Source organism: Calliphora vicina, chromosome 1, assembly GCF_958450345.1.
Source record: "Calliphora vicina chromosome 1, idCalVici1.1, whole genome shotgun sequence".
Lineage (NCBI taxonomy): Eukaryota > Metazoa > Arthropoda > Insecta > Diptera > Calliphoridae > Calliphora > Calliphora vicina.
Window position 1 is genome coordinate 135,597,639 of NC_088780.1, and position 23,071 is coordinate 135,620,709.

A 23,071-nucleotide genomic window follows, 5' to 3' on the forward strand; every position below is an offset into this window, starting at 1 on the left:
AAATTGAATACGCTTAAGAAAGGTTACAGAAAGCAAAAACAAGCAAACAAATAATATACAGCCATACATTAACGACAGCCAGCAACCGTTCATATGCCGGTCTGAGCCAGTAAAAGTCAATACGATACCAAACAAAGCGGACGTGTTTCTCAACGCGTTTTAAAGTTAAACTTTAGACCATAAAAAGACAAACCAAATTTTGGGTTTGAATTTAATACACAAAAAAAAAACAAATATAAAATGAAGGTGAGTTTAAAGTGACCAGAAAAATAAGGCTCACATTAAAAACAAAACAAATTAAATATTAAAAAATTTCCCAAAGATTTAAAGAAAACCAAAATAAGTGCAAGACAATTATTATGAAATTACAGAAAACAAAAAACAAAGCAAATTAGCAACAACAACAATACAAAATATAAAAATTTTGGATGCTAAAAATTAAGTGAAAGTCGGATTTCAACAATAAAAATATGTGCGTTTATTAAACAAAAACAACAACAACAATAAAAAATAAATACAATAAATAAATGAAGAAAAAAATCACCAACTACATTTTGTAAATTTTACCCACGATATTTGGTATTCAAAGTGACAATGACCAACAAATTAAATAAAATATCACACAGACCCAACAACAACAACAGCAAATACCAATTGATTTATTTACATTTGCATGTTGTTATTGTTCAAACACTCAGCAACAAAAACAAAAGACTCTTTTATTTGTTTAAGTGAAAATCTCAAATAACAACAATAAAGTAGCATTAATACCACTACTAATACCGTTACAATGAGCAATTATTGCGATTGTGATAAAACAAGTTCAAGTGCATACTCACTCATCATCTCTCCCTCTCTACCACTTACTTCCATTAATATTGTTTCAGTTATCACTCAGTTTTTATTATAAAACTTGTAAATATGAGTGTTTTGGTTTTCAACGTATGAATATGTGCGTTACCATTAACATTTATGTTTGTTTTGTTTTTACTTTCTTTGGCAAACGAGAGGTAACAGTTTAATGACGTTTAAGCGAGAGCATTTATGTGTGATGATGAGTAACATATTATATTTTTATATATTAGAAATTATGTAATATTGTTGTACTAACTAAGTATGTATTTCATTCACTATCGTGTCTCACACTCCAGTAAACACGTACATATGCATAATGAAGTTGTTTGTATGCATGTGGCCCATACTATCAATGGGGTTGTGAAATATTTTAATAAATTTAATTACATTTGTTCGCCAAAATACTTAATAAATTTAAGCAAATACTTGGAAAAACAACAATTAAAAAAAACCTTTTTTTTGGGGTTCGAACTCCTCCCTCTTAAATATTATTTTGATACAATTTATACAAAAGCTGCATATTACATTAATATTACTTATCGAAATTATGTCAACTAGTCTATTTGAAATATTTGTTGTTTCCTTTCATTGGAAAAATCAGATTTTCATAGTTTGAAGACTTCAATCATACAAAATTGCAAACAAAACGAAAGACTTTAGAAACAAACATTACGCACTATCAATTAATAAAATAAAAACAAAAGTGTTAAAAACAACAATGTAAGAAATTGACCCAAATAAATCTTAAATTATTGTTTAAGAATCCTCATGATGTAGAGATTAATTTAAAAGTTTTCAAAAATTGTCCAACATAAATTCGATTTTTCGCATTTAATTTCGAATATTCGAAAATAATATTGCACTGTCACACAGTGGTTTATAAACATTTTTGTTTTTTTTTAAATAATTCGGTATCTCGGAACCTATTGGAGGTATTGCTACGAAATTTCACATGGTTGCTGAGGTGTTTTCAAGTTGTACAGTATCCTTGGCGTAATGGGGACCAGTACATGGCTCCTCAAAGTTGGTCATCTCGGGTCTTATACATTTTTTTAAAAAGTCGCCAAAAATCCGAATGAGCTGAAATTTATATATTATATATTTTCTTTTGTATAAAAAAATGTTCTTCGAGACTATATACAAATTTTATATGATCCCGAATGAAAACTTAATACTAAAGCGTGTAAAGTATAACTTGACTCAGTTAAGCGGACCTAGTACCCCGCCAGAACTATTCAAATTTGGCCAATTTAAAAAAAAAAAAAAATTATGTAAAAAATTCTAACAACGCAAAGGCACGATCCTCTAAAAAAGCTCCATATTTGCATAACCCTATATATTATTTAAAAACATACAACGTTTTTTTACTATCACACAGTAGATAATGTCAAAGTAGGCACATTTCTTTAAAAAACACAGTTTTTGGAACACATTTTCATCGTTTTAAGAATTTCGGTATTTGAAAATAAAAAATGGTAAAAATTATAATACCATTGATTTAAGGACACTTGGATCTACATTAGTTCCATAGTTTGTTATCATATCTGAAATCGTTAAAATTTTACATTAATTTAAATTTTATTGTTATATGTATTTTTCTTCATGGAAAATCACCATATTATAATTTTTTTTAGTTTTGAGGTAACTCAGTCCGAAAAATTCATAAAATTATATCATTTCAAGTCCTAAGGTTTTCACTAATGTCAAATACTTGTATAAAAAGCTTATAATTACTCTTCAGAAACTTCACAAGCATTGTCTCTATAAAAAATCTTAACTTTTTTTGATATATTGCATGCAAAATTTTGGATTTTTGAACATAATCTGATTAAAAATTTAGTTACAAATTTTGACCCAAAAAAACTTACAAAAGTTTAACAAAAAATCTTGTAAAAAAGTAACACCTATCTACCAATTTAACGAATTCCCGTCTGTCCTAAAGATATTGATTATTTCACATAGCCCCCCCCCCAAATACAAAAAATGGTACGGATAGATCCATATCTGACCATAGATCCCATATAAGGTTGGTGATATCCACATAAAAAGAAATCACGCGTCTAAAGTTCATGGCGATCGGTCCATGATTAGTCATAGCTCCCACATTAATTACACTTCCGAATATCACTGACGAAAAAAATGAAATTTATAAACGAAAACTGTTTTTGCACATGTACTCAAGTGTTCTTATTTGTTTTTTTATTATCAAAAAATAATTGATAGAAAAAATTCAATCCAACAATTAAAAAATAATAATAAATAAATTATAATATTTAAAAATATCAATTTACCATAGTTTGCCTCAAGTATTACTAAAGAATAACGGCTAAAAGCATAAAAAACCTTATTGGAGATTGAAAACACAATTTTGTTAACAAGCACTTTAGCTTTAAAAACAATTTATAAAAGTATTGTTTTCATAAACGTTTGTTAAAGGCACAATAACTAATGTACCGATTTTTTGTGTAAGCTGGCAATGTTTCTCATTTATTTCCCCTTTTTCGTTGTTAGTGTCAAGCCCGACCTTATAATACCCTACACTAAGTAAATTAGCAAAATCGTTTTTCTTTTAAAATTTCAATAATTTATTTTCGTGAATGATTTTCGGAAGAGTGCTATGATGGCACCTATGACTAATTATGGACCGATCGCCTTGAAATTAGATCATGTTATTTATGTCTTTATGAAAGTTATTTGTATTTAATTTTATGTGTATACCAACATTATTAAAAGATTTATGCTCGTTAAAGTAATTTTCGGAAATGAGCCTTATACGAAAGCTATGACTAATTATGGACCGATCATCATAAAATTAGGTGACATGATTTTCCTATATATAAAACTTATTTGGAGAGAAATGTGTGTAGATACCTTTATCAATTAAACATTTATGATGGATAAAGTCCAATTTCGGGAGGACATTTGTATGGGGGCTAGGTGAAATAATGGATCGATTTCAGCCAGGCTTCATTCTTGGGCCGAAATAATTGTATGTACCAAATTTTATCGAAATATCATCAAAATTTGCGACCTGTACTTTCCGCACAAGGTTTACATGACAGCCAGACGGACAGATGTTTAAATAGTCCGAATTTAATCGACTCATAAAGTGATTCTAAGTCGATCGGTATACTTTAAGGTGGGTGTTACATTAATATTTTTGGACGTTACAAACATCTGCACAAACGCATAATACCCTCCCCACTATGGTGGTTATAATAAATTAATAAAAGAAACCATAAAATAGTGATGTTTATTTAATCGCAGAATATTTTTCATTCGATTAATAATAATTGAAAAAGATATATAAAAATTCTTAAAAAAAAGCTTAATAATAAGGAGCGGATTTTATACGCTGAATATGCAAGTTTAATCTGTAATTTCAGATTTATTATTTAACATTCGTTGTTTTGCTGCACTATGATTGAAGTGGCACATAAAAGTTATAGTGTTACCATCACAAAATTTAAAAAAAAACATTAAAATACTGTTTACTTAAAATGCTGATTATGAATACTATTTTAGGCCTAAAATGTGTTTTAACTAAATTCTATTTTAAACAATTTTTTATGAATATGGGGGCAAAAATTTAAACTATGTTCTATAATTTAAATTCTACCACAACTAAACTTAAGTGTCAAACATTAACGCTTTTTGGAAATAAAATTGTGCTGCAAAGTGTTAAGAAATTCGTAAAATATTATATAGGAGTGTAATAACGTGGTTCGGCCTTTATTTAGTCGGAAAATCGTAGTTAAAATTTCATCGGCTCATAATAGATAATTTGATCCCACCAAATATACAGCATTATCTTAGCGCCTTGGATAATTGGATTTGGTGTAAACTCGGCTGTTTAGCCGGGCTTCACGTACGATCTCTTATGCTTCGGGTTATCGTAATAGATCCATTTTACATTGCAAGTAATAATTGGGTGCGAAATTGATTTTATTTGATAGCGTTCAAACATCATTTCGGACATCCAAAATCGTCTTTCAAAGTATCTTGGCTTCAATTCGTATGGTAATCAATTTCTCTGCTTTTGATTGAATTCTGCTGCTCGTAAACGTTTTGAAATTCAATGACTTTGCAAGCTCTTGTTGAGTTTTACAACAATCTTTATGGAGTAATGCCTCCAATTCTTGGTCTTCAGACTTTTTTTTGGCTGGTCTGGGAATTTTTTGTGTTCCGTGTCAAAATCACCATTTTAGCAACGAACAAATCTTCTCTCGCAAATTGAAACTGATGAAACACATTCTCCATAAGCTTTGGTGAGAAATGCTTCAGCAGCACTTTTTTTTAAAATTAATGAAGTAAAGCAACACTTCCCGCATATGCCGTTTGGTTGGCACAAAATTCGACATTTTCAAAGCAAAAAGAAACTTTGTTGATACACCATGATACAACAACATAAGGTACACCCAGTAGAAAATAAATTCTCAATTATACAATTCTTGTAACAAAAGAAAATATAAAAAAATATGAAAAAAATCAAAATCAAAGTTTGACGTTATAGGGCTAAATATTGAAAACTCTCCCTAGTGAATCTACATTCTACAATTATTGTATCATGGTTTACACCATAGAGAATTATACATAGAGACGAGACACTCCGATTTGTCAAACAAAAATACAACAAATAATATTTCTGATACAACAACAAAATACATTCTCTAGCATGTATTTTGTTGTTGCAAGAGATAGGTTTTTGACAACAGACTTAGGTTTTTAACAATACCATTTCGTCTCTATGTTACCCTATAGTTTACACCATAGGGTACAACTAGAGGCGCAACTGAGAGTAAGCTAAGAGTAACAATAATTACTCTCTTCACACGTACTTGTGATATGTGAATTCAACATACTTTTGAGAGAATTTAACATATCAAAATATTTGAAATTTTAACTTTGATTTTCCGATTAAATACAGACCGAACCACTTTATTACACTTCTACACAAATGTTGGCAAATTTTTTGAATACTTTTAAGGACACTTTTTTGCCGAAACACATTAATTTTGTTCAAACGAAAAAAATATTTTTATTATTAATTTTTGACACTTAATTTTATTTGTGGTGGCATTTAATTTATAGAACAGAGTTTCAATTTCTGGCATTGAAAATAGAAGAATATTTAAATAAATTAAAATTTAAACATTTTTATAAAACTCTGTGTGTCTAGTGAAAATTAAAAAGGCACGAATACAATCTCAAAACTATGTACTAATACATTTTCACGACTTAGGTTTTTGACAACAGACTTAGGTTTTTTCCCTCTCAGTAACGCTTCTATGGATATATTATTCTATGGTTTACACTATAATGTTCAATAACTAAGTGAGAATAGATGTACCCTTCAAAATGACATATACTAAGTTATTACAAAACATAAACCGCGTGCAAATGATACGCCATCTATTGTAAATCCCGCATTTTTAAGTTAACACCCAATATTTTATAGAAATTCGTTGCAACACATAATTACATTAATTAACTTGTCTGTTAAATGACGTATAATAAATACTAGTATTAATTAAGACATGAAAAATATGAATAACTAGCAATTAGATTCGAATATTAAACAAAATGTATATGGCCACAAACAATCAACTTAACAGTCTTAACACCCTGTAAAATATTGTTTTATAAGATGCTAATATTTGTTGAATAAATTCATTTGTATGTAATTTTGTAAATAATAAAAAAAAATCATATTGACATTTGTTTAAAACTAATCAAAAATACTGTATTATCACTCAAAACATTTGTTAAGCAAAAAAGATAGGTTTGTGTAAAAAATATGACAATAAAAAAGTGTTAATAAAAATTTCAAAATAAATAACACAATAAACATACACTCCCTTATAAAGTGAAAGTTTAATTTTTTTATTTATTTTATCTCCGGTTTTTTTTATAAAAAAATCTTCATAATAATTACACTGAGATATATACGAGCACATACCTACCTACATATTTGCTGGTACAGAAAACAAATGCTAAATTAAACAAGTAAGAAAGTATGGTCGGGCTTTACCCTACACTAAGTAAAAGAGCAAAACCATTTTTCTTTTAAAATTTCAATAATTTATATTTTTGAGTGATTTTCGGAAGATATGGGAGCTATGACCAATTATGGACCGATCACCATGAAATTAAGTCGTGTGATTTATGTCTATATGAAAGTTTACTATGTTGAATTTTGTTAGTATACCAACATTTTTAAGAGATTTATGCACGTTAAAGTGATTTTCGGAAGCGGGTCTATATGGGAGTTATGACTAATTATGGACCGATCGTAACAAAATTTGGTGGTATGAATTTTGTATATATAAAACTTATTTGGAACGCAATTTGTGGAGATACATTTATAAATTAAACATTTATGACCGATAAAGTCCAATTTCGGAAGGACATTTGTATGGGGGCTAGGTGAAATAATGGACCGGTTTCATGCAGTTTTAATAGGCTTGGTCCTTGGGCCGAAAAATAATATGTACCAAATTTGATCGAAATATCTTCAAAATTGCGACCTGTACTCTGCGCACAAGGTTTACATGGACAGCCAGCCAGCCAGACAGACGGACATCGTTTAATCGACTCAGAAAGAGATTCTAAGTCGATCGGTATACTTTAAGGTGGGTGTTAGACTAATATTTTTGGGCGTTACAAACATCTGCACAAACGCATTATACCCTTCCCACTATGGTGGTGTAGGGTATAAAAAATAAATATAGAGAAAAAAACTGAAACAGTTTTTTGCACATGTTTAAACAAATTAAAATTCTCAGGTTGTCAATTCTGTGGCTATTATTGTGTATATTCTTCTTGTTTATATGTAAACATTATTGTGATAGGTTAGTTCGTTGTTAATTTATTAATCAAATCATCTGCACATCATTTATTTATTTATTCATTCCCAACTTGTATTTAAGTATTTGGCTAAAAAGAGAGAGAGACAGTGAGAGAAAGAAAGAAAAAAACTCAACCCAAAATGTGGTACAATCACTTTAAACGGGGTCACCATCAACCATTTAGTCATAAAATTTTTTCTTTGTCTCGCTGCTGTGGTTTTAACTTACGAGTATTTTGTTTTGTTTCCTTTTTGTTGGATTTTGTATTAATTTTTCAGTCAAAACAAAATTTGAAAAGAAGTTGACATAATCGCGTGTCATAATATAATATTAATGAATAAATTAGAGTGAATTTAAAATGATGTAATTTTTTATTTAGCTATTTCCTTTCATACATATCTTTCTTTTAATTTGCTTGTTGAGGAAGTAAATTGTTAAGGGAAGTTATTTAATTATGAATGGAAATTGATTGCTGTGCATTAAGGAAGAAAAGGGATTAGATGAGTAGTTATTTAGTAGCAATATTTTCAATTAATGAGTTTAATTGAATCAGTAATGTGAGATAATTTAGTTCAATTGGATAGTATTTGGTCAAGTCTTAATTAATTTATATTGTAGATACGAGTGGTGATCAGAAAAACATTCTGGAGATACTTGCATAAAGTTGGAAATAATAGAGTAGTTAGATCAAAAAATAATAAGTTTTTTGGAAACATAGTTTTCGAAAATATCGAGCGAAATAATGGTATATGAGATAAAACGGAAGTAATTTTGAGGTTCATGTAGAAATATGCGAATCGTTAGAGACGTTATGTCTTCTTTTAATTTGTAACAATAAACCAAATATTTTTCCTTTACAATCCGTCATATTTAAATAAAAACAATCTGTAGATGATTTTATAATAAATAAAATATAATATCGTACGTGAAATACCGTATGTGATCAATTTTTTTACAAAAACCAAAAAAAAATAATAGAAAATATATATTCGGTTTCAATAAACAATTTGATAATAGCAAAAAAACAATCAGAGTCAAATTCATTTCATACTACATGCTAATTAGGAGGTTAGTTTTCGTCGCAACTTTAGCCTAAAACATACAAATTTAAAAATTAAATATAGTCAGTTTAAGCTATTATTTTTGCCCTTAAAGTGTTGTAATAAGCTCTAAATACTTTCACATAGTAGCTTTTTGTTGAAATCATCTTGAAAGAAAGTTTCAAGGGTTTTTGTTTTTTCAGTCGCGGTTGTCATTCTAGTGGAATTGTCCATATACGGGTGCAAATTGACCTCAAATAGTCAGTTCAAAAGACATCTCATAGACAGTCCAATATCCGATTGCTCATAACCAAAACTTACTCCTACTACTCTTTAATTGATTATTTTTGATGGTTAAACTAACTGCTTTCTAAAGTGCATTAAAAAATAAACGACTAAAGTGACTACATTCTAGGTTACTTAGAGATACTAAAGCGACAACTGACTTAACGCTAGGTTACATGGGATTTCAGTATACTTAAGCAAAAAGAAAATAAACTGTATAAGAATTATGTCAACACAATTTGTATAAAACCAGTTGTACGAATTACCCACAAAAAAGTGCAGTACGAAATAAACATTTGAAGTGACTACACTCTAGATTACTTAGAGATAATTAATTGACAATTGACTTCACGCTAGATTACCTGGGATGTATAAATTAATCAATTGTATTCTCTCTGCACTACGTAGAGCACATACATATCAAATAACCCAAAATATATAAATTGGAGTCAGTGTATAGAAAAACATACACCAATACCCTGGTTTGTGCCGCTTAGTTTTTCGTCGTTTCGAAGTTGCGTCATTTTAAAATTTCCGTGTTTACGAAGTTGCTCGTTATTGCTCCGATTTGCGTCATTAATATGATATTTCTTATTGAAAAATCTATTTTGTCAGCTAAAATTATAATCAATACTAATGTATGGAAAATCGTGCTTTGGTCCGCGTTTCTCCGGTCCCAATTAGCGCCTCAAATCGGGGTATTAGTGTATTTTATTGATAAAGAGTTCAAAAAATAGTGCAATTTTCGAGCAGGTTTCGACTTTCCAAATAGTACTTACATATTTGACATTGCTTTATAACTGAAAAACATGATATAAAATAAATCTGTTGACATTTGACAGAACAACTTAATTGGAATTTTCTAATTTTCCAGGAGAGCCTAAAAAATATTGAATTGATCGATAATTATTTTATTATTTGTCCTTGAAGAACTTTATTATTGGTCTCAAAGATCTATACAAAGCTTTCGAAATTCTTAAAGGACAAATAATAAAATAATTATCGATCAATTCAACAGTTTTTACGCTCTCCTGAAAAATTTTAAAATTCCACTTAAGTTTTCTTGTCAAAAGTCCACAGAAATGTTTGTATTTATTAAGTATAACAAGTAGTTCGACTCTTTAAAATCAGTACCTAACTATAAACATGTGTTAGTAAAAAAGTTCCCTGAAGGAAACCTGGAGGGAGACAAGTGTCTTCAATTCACCAGCTTTGTCGTCAATTTTCTTTTTGGACTTTTTGGCGACATTGTCTACGAAGCGTCTTCCTTTTTATATTTGTATTTGTTGGAAAAAAGAAAAGCATTAATTTTTTAATACAACATTAGATGTTAACATAATATGCAGTTTAATTATTGACATCTACTTCAGAAAAGTACCAAAAGTGTAGATTAGAATTAAAAATGTGCCAGTGAGTTTCTGGTTCCAAAGTCTACATATGGTCCCAAAAAGTAGTACCTAGTCAATAGTAATATCATGAGTAGTAGTAGTAGACTTTCAATGAGACGCACATGTCAAAAGTCTATAGTAAATAGTATTATCTGGGGAATATAATAAAAAGTACGAATTTAAAAAAGTACTTATCTGCTATTTTTTTAAAGGTATGGAGATTATTTATTGTATCTCTATTAGCTTAGAAGATATAAGTTTACCAAATTTACCAATTTCTATATTTGAGATATAAATTAGTAAAACTTAAATCATTACTACAAAACTTTACTCAGCCGTCCATCAAGTACACAGTGTTCTTTAGCAATCCAAATCTCAAAGCAATAAATAAACATAAATTTTTCAAATTCTCAACTGACCAAATTAACCATGTTTAAGTTGAAATAAAACTCATTAAATGATGACACACAGAAGAAAAAAAAAACTACAAAGTTAACGATTGCTAAATGTGCTAAATGTTCAATTAAATGCTTCACTTGTCAAAAACACAAATTTAATGGACCATAAATAATAAATTTAACTATATCTGCACAGTTTTCAATTTGTCTTAAGTGAACGTTAAAATTCATTCATTTCATAGAAACAACAACATAAAACAAAACCTTGTGAAATTCAATTAAGTTGCCATGGAATGAATGAGTAGCAATTTAAACTTGATATGCCCATCATCTGTCAGTGAATCTAAATAAATGCAAATAAAGATATTAACTTACCAGCAGATTGTTATTGTTATATTAAACTATAATTATTTTATACATCTGCATGTATGTTTGTATATTTGTTTGTTGATTAAAACAATTGTTGTTCAATTAAGAAATTCTTAAACAATTATTGATAAATACCTGTAATTAAAGTTAGTTGTTTTAGTTTTAGTTTTAAATAAACGCAATTGTAGAAAATCAAAAACTCTAAACAGAAAAAAATACCGAAAATTAGTGTTTCCTAAAGCATGACAAGATGAAATTGACAATTTATACCACGAAACAGGCATTAATGCATGCATGCATGCAATTATGCAACATGTGTATTTATTTCTACTTTGTAGCTTGTATGTGGCTGCCACAAATTAATGTTGGTAACAGTTGTCACACGTTATAGGATTAAAGAAACTGATGCAAGTATTTAAAACTACTTGCACTTATTTTCTTTTGCTTTTTTCATGTTTTTTTTTTTTTTTTTGATAAAATTACAACATGTTTTTAAGAAGTATACCAAATATGAATGTTCCTGTTTTTATTTGGCACACCATTTTCACCATTTTATATATGCTGGCTGCACCTTAACAATTGTGGTTTAGAAAAGAGTCAGATATTATATATTTGCTTTTTATAATACTAGGATCCCATTGGCATGATTCAGAAAATATCAATTAGAAAACCTTCATATATATTTACTATAGATCGTGTGATTTATGTCTATATTAAACTTAACTATGTTGAATTTTGTGTTAAAGTGATTTTCGGAAGCGGGTCTATATGGGAGCTATGACTAATTATGGACTGATCGTAACAAAATTTGGTGACATGAATTTTGTGTATATAAAACTTATTTGGAGCGGAATTTGTGGAGATACATATATAAATTAAACATTTATGACCGATAAAGTCCAATTTCGGGAGGACATTTGTATGGGGGCTAGGTGAAATAATGGACCGATTTCAGCCAGTTTCAATACGCTTGGTCCTTGAGCCGATGTACCAAATTTCATCGAAATATCTTCAAAATTGCGACCTGTACTCTACGCACAAGGTTTACATGGACACCCAGCCGACCAGACGGACGGACGGACATCGTTTAATCGAATCAGAAAGAGATTCTAAGTCGATCGGTATACTTTAAGGTTGGTGTTAGACTAATATTTTTGAGCGTTACAAACATCTGCACAAACGCATTATACCCTCCCCACTATGGTGGTGTAGGGTATAATTAAAGTCATTTTAGCCGCTTCGCTTGTGCTTGAGGCAAAACTTCGGGTGGTGGTGACTCTTACCTTTCCATTAATTCTTCCGCTATTTCCTCTTCAAATGTCAAACAGTTTTGTTCCACATAATTTTCTTGAAATGGTTAAGTGCTCAATGAAAAGTGTTCTACGAACAACTGATCACAAAATGAATTAAACATTTTCTAGTGTGGCCTGCTTGAAAAAAATTCCCGGTTTTTACAACAAAAACCATGTTCAGCTAGCTGTATAAATGATCGTAAGACGAAAAATAACTCAGGTCAATAACAAGAACAGGTTAGTGAACAGTGCATCATGGTTACCTAACTACAAAAATGGTAAAATTTTTGAATTCTATGGATAGATTTTTTTTTAAATTGTGATTTTTTTTAGATGCTGCTCCACATAATTTATGATAACTCAAAAAGGGTTAGTCCGATGTTATTGAAGTAAACTTGGAAAACATCAAATTTACATAACCTTTAATCTTTTTATATATTACATTTTAATCGGCTCAATAGTTTCGGAGTTATAATAACAAATTGAAACAAAAAATATATTTTTTACGTGGAAATGCTAATTTTTTTGTTTTAAAAAACTCATGAAAAATCGAAAACTGCAGAACTTGTTCAGGTTTATTACTTTGTCGCAAAACTGCATATAATAGCAACTAAATGAGATATCCATGATAAATATCGATTAACTCTTTTCGAATTTATTCAAAATTAAGTGAATTCGCTAATTTTCAAAAAATTTTACTTTGATATACATAAAATTGAGTAGTTAATGTTCTTCTTTCCATTGATTGAATTTTGAAAGCATTTTCCCCATACTATGTACAAATTTTCACATATATAATGCGTTTTAATCGGCTCAGCAGTTTCGGAGTTATAATAAAAAATTGAAGTGAAAAATATATTTTTTACATGAAAATAGCTAATTTTTTTGTTTAAAAAAAATTATGAAAAATCGAAAACGGCAGAATTTGTTCAGATTTATTGCTTTATCGCAAAGTGAGATATCGACCATAAAAATCTATGGATTATTTTCGAATTTATTCACAATTAAGTGAATTCAATCATTTTATGCATCAAAATTGTGTAGTGGTTTAAAAAGCCTCTAAAATTTTTTTCGATTTTATTGCCCTGTGTAATTTGTTTAATCAGGCTGCAGACGAGAGAGTTCTGCAGCGATTGAAACAAAAAGTAGTCGTGGGGGGAGGTACGGTCTGGACTATAAAACTTTCCAACCACTTCATTCTAAATACTTTTTAACAGGTATTGCGGCCGAGCGTTGTCATTTTGGAATATTACGGTTTCATGTCTGGGCGTTTTTCGGCATATTCTCGCTTCAAATGAATCAGTTGCTTTCGGAACAGGTTCCTTGTGATAGTCTGGCCAGATTTCAGGAACTCATAACAGATAGGACCCTTTTGCTCCCACCAAATACATAGCATTACCTTATCTCCATGGATATTTGCCTTTGGTGTTGATTCGGCTGGTTGGCCAGGCTTCACATACGATCTCTTATGCTTCGGTTTATCGTAATGGATCCATTTTTCATTGCATTCGCTGCAAAAAAATTATTTACTTTTATAGCGTTCAAACATCATTTCGGACATGCAAAATCGTCGTTCAAGGACTCTCAGCTTAAATTCGTATGGTACCCAAATTCCCTGCTTTTGGATGAATCCTGCTGCTCGCAAACGTTTTGACATTGCTGCTTGAGTAGCTCGGAATGACTTTGCAAGCTCTTGTTGAGTTTGACAACTATCTTCATGGCGATCTTTAGGACTCTTTGAATTATACTGACAATTAAATATTTACTGCCTTATTTATAATCAAATGGTTATAAAACAAATTTTGTATGGAATTTTTGTTTTATACAAAACTTTAATAAAATACAAATTTGATTATGAAAAATACCATTAAAGTTTAAAAATTATAATTGTTCTTTGGCTTGCCTAAAATCATGAAATATTGATCGTGCTGTAAATTAGCATCCAATCTTAATTTTCATCTCTTTATAAAATAGTGTGAAGAGCTGTATTTGTGTATATAAAGTTACAAAAATCATTCGGTAATGAAATCTCTTATAAATCGAAATTACAATGATAAAATCCCTAAACTGTGTTGAAGTAAAATGTTTTAAAATGACAATTCTCAATTGCTGATAGAGAAATTAGGAAGCATAGGGTAACATAGAGACGAGACGTAATTGTAAGAAACCTAACTCTTGCAACAACAAAATACATGCTATTCAATGTATTTTGTTGTTGCATGAGACATATGATTTGTTGTATTTTTGAAATCGGAATGTCTCGTCTCTATGTTAGAAGGACTTACTTCGAAAATAATTCTATAAAAAATACGACAAAAAAAATATAAATTTTAGCTATCATTAATTGAACAGTCTTGTAACGCCTTGTTTAGAAAATCAAAAAATCTGATAGTGGATGATTTTGTTTTCTCATTCGTTATGATTTTATATAATTTTTTGTTAAAATATATATAAAACAGCATAAAATAGATATGAACAAAATGGAGATAATTGTTTTAGATACATCCAGTTTTGATAACAAAAGGATTTTTAGGGAAACATTTTGACTAAGATACAAACACTACCATTACTACGAGACCAAGCACAATTTTACACTATACTGATATAAAATTTGAACTTTGGAGCTCAATAGAATCCAAACTATAGTAAATTTTAAAATTTAAACAAATTTGTTTCCTCCCTATAATTATTTTACAATGAATTTATAAATATTTTTGAATCCCTATAACCAGTATGCGCGCGTTTTGTCTGGTCAACATTTTATTTCATTCAATACATCAGACTTTACCAATACATTACAACTGGTTTTAAACCAAAATAAAAATACACACTTGCTTGCCATTGGCATACATTCCCATTTAAAGTAAAATTGTACAAAAAGTAGTTTGGTTTTAAGCCAAACAAAACAAACACTTTCAACAAAATGAGGCATAATGTTTGCTACGTGACAAAACGAGGCAGTAAGTCTGCAATAACATGAAAAAAAGACGCATAGATACAAATTGCATCGCCTAAAATCATCTATTGCATAATTAAAATGTTACTAAACAGAGAATTTAACAACGTATTTATTTATTTGATTTGATTTTTTTTTTTTAAAATTTCAGTATTTATATTTGCTTTTGCTAACGCTGCCATTGCTGACATACTCGTATCCAGCTGAAGCCGAGGAGAAGACCATTTCACTGGATGATGTAACGGTGGACAGTGATTTAGCGGCCAGTGATAAAGACTCACAGTTACACAAACGATCGGGGGGTGGCAGTGCGGATTATGCGCTGCATGTAAAACAAGGATTCCTATCTAGTCTGGGTCAGGCCTCTGCTTCGATAGCGTCGGGCAGTTCGGGCGGCAGCAGTGGTGGCGGTTATGGTGGTGGCTATAAGTCATATGGCGGTGATGAACATCATGTAAGTGTTAAAGGAACTCAAAATAAATTTGTATGTATTTTATAATGATTTGTTTTTGTTTTTTTCTCAACAGGGAAATTCTGTTGACTACAATCCTTGGTCTTTGAAAAAAACTGTCTTGAATACCATATTCCAAGCAGTCAAGGCCATTACCGGTGGTGTAACCGCCCTTAAGGGTCAACTGATTAAGGGCAGTGGTTATGCCTTAAGTGCCAGTGGTCAAGTGGTGGCAGCCTCAGGTGATAAAGTTACCGATGTCGGCAAATACATTATTAACTCGGCTCAGAGTAAATTGCGTCCTATACCTAGCGGAGGCGGTGGTGGTCATCCTTTCGGTAAATTTGCCTCATTATCTGGAGCTTCTTCCGGTGGCAGCAGTAGTTCAGGCGGTGGTAAACATCCCTCTGGTCCAGTTGTACATACAGAAAGTGAGTATGAGTAATAATGTTAAATTTACTTTTAAGTATTTACATAAGTATTTTAACATACTTATTTAACAAACAAATTATTTTGCATGTTGTTTTTTTAAAAAGAGTCTCAACCACAAATTTATTCAATTTACTTAGAAATTTAACAAGTTTTCTTTATCTATTAAAATCTTAAAAATCTGTTTTAGTTTTTACATTTTAATTAAATTTTTTTACATTTAAGAAAAGCACAGCACTTAAATAATGTAAATATGTTTTTGTTATAATTAAATGCACTACAGCTGTAAGCAACTAATTAGTAAACACTTATAGATACGAATTGTTCATATTGTTAATTTTAGAGGACAGCAGGGAATGAATAATAAATATTTCACTCTATTACAGCTGTGCGCTAGTAATAACTTTAACACTTTGTATTATGTCTACAAGTTTTTACAACCCGTCTTGACAAGACATCTAGTAGTTAACGCAGCAAACAATTTCTTATCTGTACTTGCATTTGTCGCATGTGGACGATTCTTGTCGATGTTGAGTTCTTGTTCTTGTATTGATGTCAGATATGTATTTAATCTGCCTACAGAAATAAACTTGTTTCTTTTTACAAACTTTGGAAAACAAATACTGAATCAGTGGTCGGAAATAGGCATCTGGTGGCGATCATTTTCTGCATAATATTATCGCAAAAGTAGGCGCCACTATTAGGAGTAAATAGTCTTTGATCATCGCTCTGTATCGCTCACAAGGTACAGTAGACGTGTTACTCATGGCATTTTCGCACAAAATATATCATGTGACACCTTCAGTGTATATGGTTCATGTAGTGATTCTCCGTTAATGGTAGGCAGCCGTCCAAAATCTTATGTGCTGTTTTTCTATAGTGAACGAGTGGACATTTTACATGTGTTTTGTTATTGTAACAAAATCAAAATACATGTAAAACGTCCACTCAAAACGCTCATACGCTATAGAAAAACAGCACATTAGTCTCGTACAGCTACTTCAATAAACGTTCCCTTTGTGATACCTGAAAGGAGAGTCAAAAACGGAAAGAAAGAAAGAAGAAAGAAAGAAAGAAAGGAAGAAAGAAAGGAAAAAAGAAAGAAAAAAAGAAAGAAAGAAAGAAAAAAAAGAAGGAGGAGAGGGGGTTAAGAATTCAATGAATTCGAAAACGCAGACTATCATAGGATGGCTGCTGGGTCCCTAAGAGGTACAGTTTAAATGTCCGGTCTTATCAACCATCCGCTTTCCCTGATAAAGGAGTCTATGCACCTTAGTTCCTTCACAGATAACCCGGAGAGGGTACTAAAGGATCGATCACCCAAAAGCCTGGCACGTAGGTCACACAGTGCCGGACAGTTACATAATAAGTGTAGGATGGTCTCTTCCTCATTCTGACAACTTCTACAGAAGTCGTGGTAAGGTAGCCCAAGTCTTGCGGCATGAGTTCCGAAAGTGCAATGGCCGGTGATCATCGCCACCATGTTGTTTAGTCGTGTTCGTTGTAACCGGAGTATATACGACGTATCTATCATCCTCACATCTTGCTTGGGCAAGTTCATAATACGCGTCATGTATCAGTTCCTTGCAGGTTGACAACGGGATTCCACAGAGGAAGTCTATATCGTTGTCTGACATCAAGGCTCCTCTCCCCGCCAAGTAATCAGCAATACAATTGCCCTCATTGTCCCTGTGTCCACGTACCCATGTGAGTACAACTGTTGAATGTCTCACCATCTCATTTAGGGATGTCCGGCATTCCTGGACCATATTCGATGTTGTGTAAACACCTACCAGGGATTTGATCACGGATTTATTGTCAGTATATATACGGATATCTCTACCAGATACACTATAATATCTGAGCCAGTTTGCCGCTCTTCTAATGGACGATATTTCGGCCTGAAGGATGCTGCATCCATTTTGGAGTCTAAAGAATATTCTTATTCCGAATTCAGGAATGTATATGCCGCCACCCACTCTATCCCCCTTTTTGGACCCATCCGTATATATATATAGCCTCATTTCATCGATGGAGAGACCATCAGCAAGCTCCATGAATAGTATTAGGATTTTCAGTGTTCCGGAAGCAAACATTTTGTTTGTTAACGTCTCCGTTCAAAGGAAATGGGAATATTTTTTTAAAAATTCCCTTTGTGCCAAAAAACACTAATTATTGCAGAACTTCACGTTCCATGGATTGTAATCAGTTCCGGTTTACTTCACGTATGCACGTTCGGAGATTTCAACATAATACCAGAATCCTGATCTCAACAAGCTCAAATGGCAAATGTTAGTTTTTATCGTCTGCAAAAGGATATCTACAGTCTAAAATATTTTAATTTTTTTTAATAAGATTTATATGCTAAATTCCCAATTTTATTGATACATTCACTGAAATTTATTGTTGGGTGATAAGCTAGTGCCTATGCGCTTAGGCCAGATCATCTGGAAACCTTTTCCCACCTTTGCCTGTTTTTATGAAATGAATTATATTCTATACGAAATATCGAAATATACAAATGTTCTTTTGTTATTTTGACAAATCAAATGGATCGGTGATAGAACGAATGGTTGCAGTGCCTTAAAATTTCAAAACAAATCTTATGAACATTTCATTTCTCCTTTACGAACAAAATATCATTTGAAAATGGTCCAAATCAGTCAATAATTGCACATAGCATCGTAGAATTATTAGCCTGGTATTTTTTCGGGATTTGTATAACATCAGCAACCTTCCCACACATGGGAGAAACTATGATTAAATCAAAAATAAAACCTGGAAATTTCATTCTATGGAATTTGGGCATTGTTACTGATACCTTTTCAAATTGGGACATTAGTTGATTGCTCCACATCTAGTGTGAATTACCTATAAATTATTTAGCCAAAAGTTTTACTTAATCAACCTTAATACTGAAAATGTCGAGTTGCTTGAAAAGTGCTTGAATTTACCATTAAAAGAAATGACCAAAGAGATTAACACAAAAACATTCTCGCAAATTAGAAAGTATAGAGCAGTTACACACATTTTTAGAATTAGGTTTTATAGACAACTGAGGTTGGTTTCCAACACGAATCATCTTTACTAGGTATATGGAAGAGTCTTGTGTGTGTAAAGATTATAGGGTGCATCTTTTCTAAATGTGAAATAGATACTTAGAACATAAAACTCAGGCAGGAGTCGTATATGCATTACCAAGATATAGAGCACAATGCTACATGAAATTTTCATGAACAAAATCCTTATTGAAAATGTATTGCACATGAATTTATTCCTGGAAAATATTAGTTAAAATATTGTGCAATATATTTCTTGTTTATATTAGTTATATTTGTTTACCCTTTTTATAATTTAAAACATGCAAAATCTATTACATCTTACAACAGATTTATATGAACTGAAAATCCTTCAACTTTTTAAACATTACAAGATTCGGATATAAGTACAAACAAAAACGGAAAAGCTAAAAACACTTGTCAATGTTGATTGATTTCTAACAAAATTGCCAATGTATACGTAATTTAATTTTTTGACATACAGACATCAACTAACTATTCAAACAGTTGCAGCAAATTATATTCAACTATTGAAATATATTTATGTATTGCATTACATCTGCATGTTTTTGGGAACATATAAATAAATCTGGATAAATTAATAGTATTGGGTGTATTTTACAGAGGCGGGGGGAACCTTAAATTGAAATAAAATAGAGAAAAACGTTTTAAATATCCAGCCAATATGATTTCGAGTATGTGGCAGACGCGTACTTGACGTAACCTGGATGTCCAGTAAATCAGGCTGTATTTCGGCAATAAACCGTCGAATATTCGTTTCCAAGTGCATATACCTAGAAATTAACATATTCCCAGAGTAAATAATCGAATGGCGTCAAATCATATGAACAAGGTACCCAGTTAACACGTCCAATTTTTTTGAAATTATTCCTTCGCCAAATTTTTCTCTCAGTAAATTAATTGTAAATTACATTACAAAAACACATGTGCTGAAATAGTAATGCCTTCCAATTGTGGCACGAAAAAGTTAGTAAGCATATCTCTATACCGCTTACAGTTTGCTGTAACATTCTGACCATCGTCATCGGCCCATAAAGCGTCAATGGCTGAGAATTATAATCACTCCAAATGCGGCAAAAGTATACTTCATCACTAAACAAAATGAATTAATGCCATACAATTATCTAATTAATAAAACCAATTCGAAGGATATTAAAAACGTTTTTCTCTGTTTTATTTCAATTTAAAGTTCTGCTCCTCTATAAAAAAGCTCTCTCATAATCATGATAAGTTTCAGGTTCCTAAATAGTAGGGTATTCAATCGATTAACCGTTAATCGGTTAACCGATTAATTTTGGACGGTTAACTGTTCGAATAATTTGAAATTGCCGATTTTCAAATAACAAATAAACCGATTAATTTGTATCGATTAACCGATTAACCGAAATTCCTTTTTTTTGCACTTTAACCATTTTTTTTTGTATTTATTTTTTTATTTCAATTCAAATACAAATTTCAAATTAAAATTAGATATTTTTTGAACATCCAATAAACATGATTAGTGAGTATGTATAACAACTGACATATTTAATTTACATGTATTTGAAACTTTGTTTGGATTTACATGTATAGACGAAACATTTTTTTGAAATGAGTCTTTTATCATAACTAAACGAAACTATGAAAAATCTAAAACAATGCAAAAAGGAATATTCTTTATCATGCTTTTGATTTCTCTAACATATACAATCAGCGAGAGAGTTTTTTTCCAAGAAAAGTTTTATTAAATCTAAAAAAAAATCTTTTAAATTATATTCTTTTAATAAAAGATTATTTCAGAAGATCTCACTAAAGCCCTAAAAACCTCATACATTGCTCATTTGCTGCAACAACGTCATAATTCAAAAAAAGTCGTTTCGAGAAAAACGTCTTTGAATATTTTATGACATTTTACTACATATTTCTTAAATAAATGTTCAACAAATCATGCGATTTCAGAAATATAAATAGTAGATGTTAATATCTTTCTAATCTGTATTTAACCCAAACTTATAAAATATACGAGAAAACATGAATTTTAATTTTGATGTTTACAATAAAAAAAAACACTCTCACACAAAAAATAATTGACTTTTTTGAAAACTGATAAAACTTTATGAAAGATTATAGAACAGCTCATATTTTGTATTACTCAGTTCAAGAAAACACGGATTTTGAGTTATGACGTTGTTGCAGCAAATAGACGATATGTTTACAAAAATGATCTCAAATACCTTATTTGCTGTTTTTTATGTTTTTGTACACAAAATTCGTTGTTGTATTTTCAATTTAAAATGAAAATAAAAATTATTCGGTTAATCGAATAATTTTATATTAACCGAATAAATCTAAACCTCGATTAATTATTTGCTCGATTAACCGATTAAATCAGAAACCCGATTAATTGAATACCCTACTAAATAGACAGTTGTGAATGTCTTCAGCTTTTTATATCATTCTTAACCTAGCTTTCATTCATAACACAGGGCAACAAAATCGAAAATATTTTGGAAGCCTTTTAAACACAATTTTGATGTATTGTGGTTCCAGTAGTATAAAAATGGTAAAATTTTTTATTTTATTTTTTAAAATTTTTTTTTTCCAAAATTGTTAATTTTTTTAAATGTTTCTCCACATAACTTATGATAACTCAAAAACGGTTAGTGCGATATTATTGAACCTAAAAAAAGTTCAAACTACATAAGCTTTAATCCGGTTTTATATTGAGTTTTAATCGGCTCAGTAGTTTCGGAGTTACAGTAACAATTTGAAGCAAAAAATATATTTTTACATGAAAATAGCAAATTTTTGTGTTTTAAAAAACTCATGAAAAATCGAAAACGGCCGAACTTGTTCAGGTTTATTACTTTGTCGCAAAGCTGCATATAATAGAAACAAAATGAGATACTGAAGATAAAAATCTATTGATTCTTTTCGAATTTATTCAGAATTAAGTGAATTCGCTCATTTTCACAAAATTTAACTTTTTTCTTTGGTATACATACAATTGAGGAGTTAATGTTCTTCTTTCGATTACTTGAATGTTGAATACATTTTCCCCGTACAAATTTTTACATATACATTGCCATAGAATTCAAAAATTTTACCATTTTTGTACTTAGGTAAGCATGATGTATCAAATCTATATAGTATTTAGTGAAGCCTTTTTTTCTGTTCACCTATGTAATTCAACCACCTGTTACATGTCATTTTAAACTTCGATGAAATAACTCTTAGACTTTGTTGGTTAACTGCCTAAGGATTTGTTCAGTGTTTCATTAAATTATCTCTAATTTTGCCCACTACTGTAAGTAGATATATATTAAGTGATGTACATTGACCTACACAAAAAACCACATTAAATGCAGTTTTGTTGTTGTTCAATTTTTTTCAAAGACAACTTTCCAATTGATGACAACATTTACAAGAAAATATAATACACATTTTGTTGTTGTTGCTGTAGTTGTAGTTGTGGTTGTTGCATGTTACATTTTAAGCAATTTTTTCAATTGGCTCTTGTTATTACACATATGTATATTGTACTCTCGTTGATGATGCACGTAATTTTGGTACAAACTTCAACATTGAAATTAGCCACACACAGGGATGGAATATCAAAATAATATTCAAATAGTACTTTATCCAACCTCAGAGTACAAATATTGAAAATTTTAATTAATTTTCCTATTAGCTTAGTTTCC

General features: G+C 30.5%; 1 protein-coding gene across 1 annotated transcript in view; it reads left to right on the forward strand.

Moving 5' to 3' along the window:
- Window positions 1-219: 219 nt before the first annotated feature.
- Window positions 220-23,071, forward strand: part of LOC135953083 (putative lysozyme-like protein) — a 40,485-nt gene continuing 17,633 nt past the window's right edge. The window contains exons 1-3 of the mRNA XM_065502750.1: window positions 220-246; window positions 15,583-15,891; window positions 15,959-16,313. Of these exons, the coding sequence (XP_065358822.1) occupies window positions 241-246; window positions 15,583-15,891; window positions 15,959-16,313 (670 nt within the window). The 5' untranslated portion in view covers window positions 220-240. The remainder of the gene's footprint in view (window positions 247-15,582; window positions 15,892-15,958; window positions 16,314-23,071) is intronic.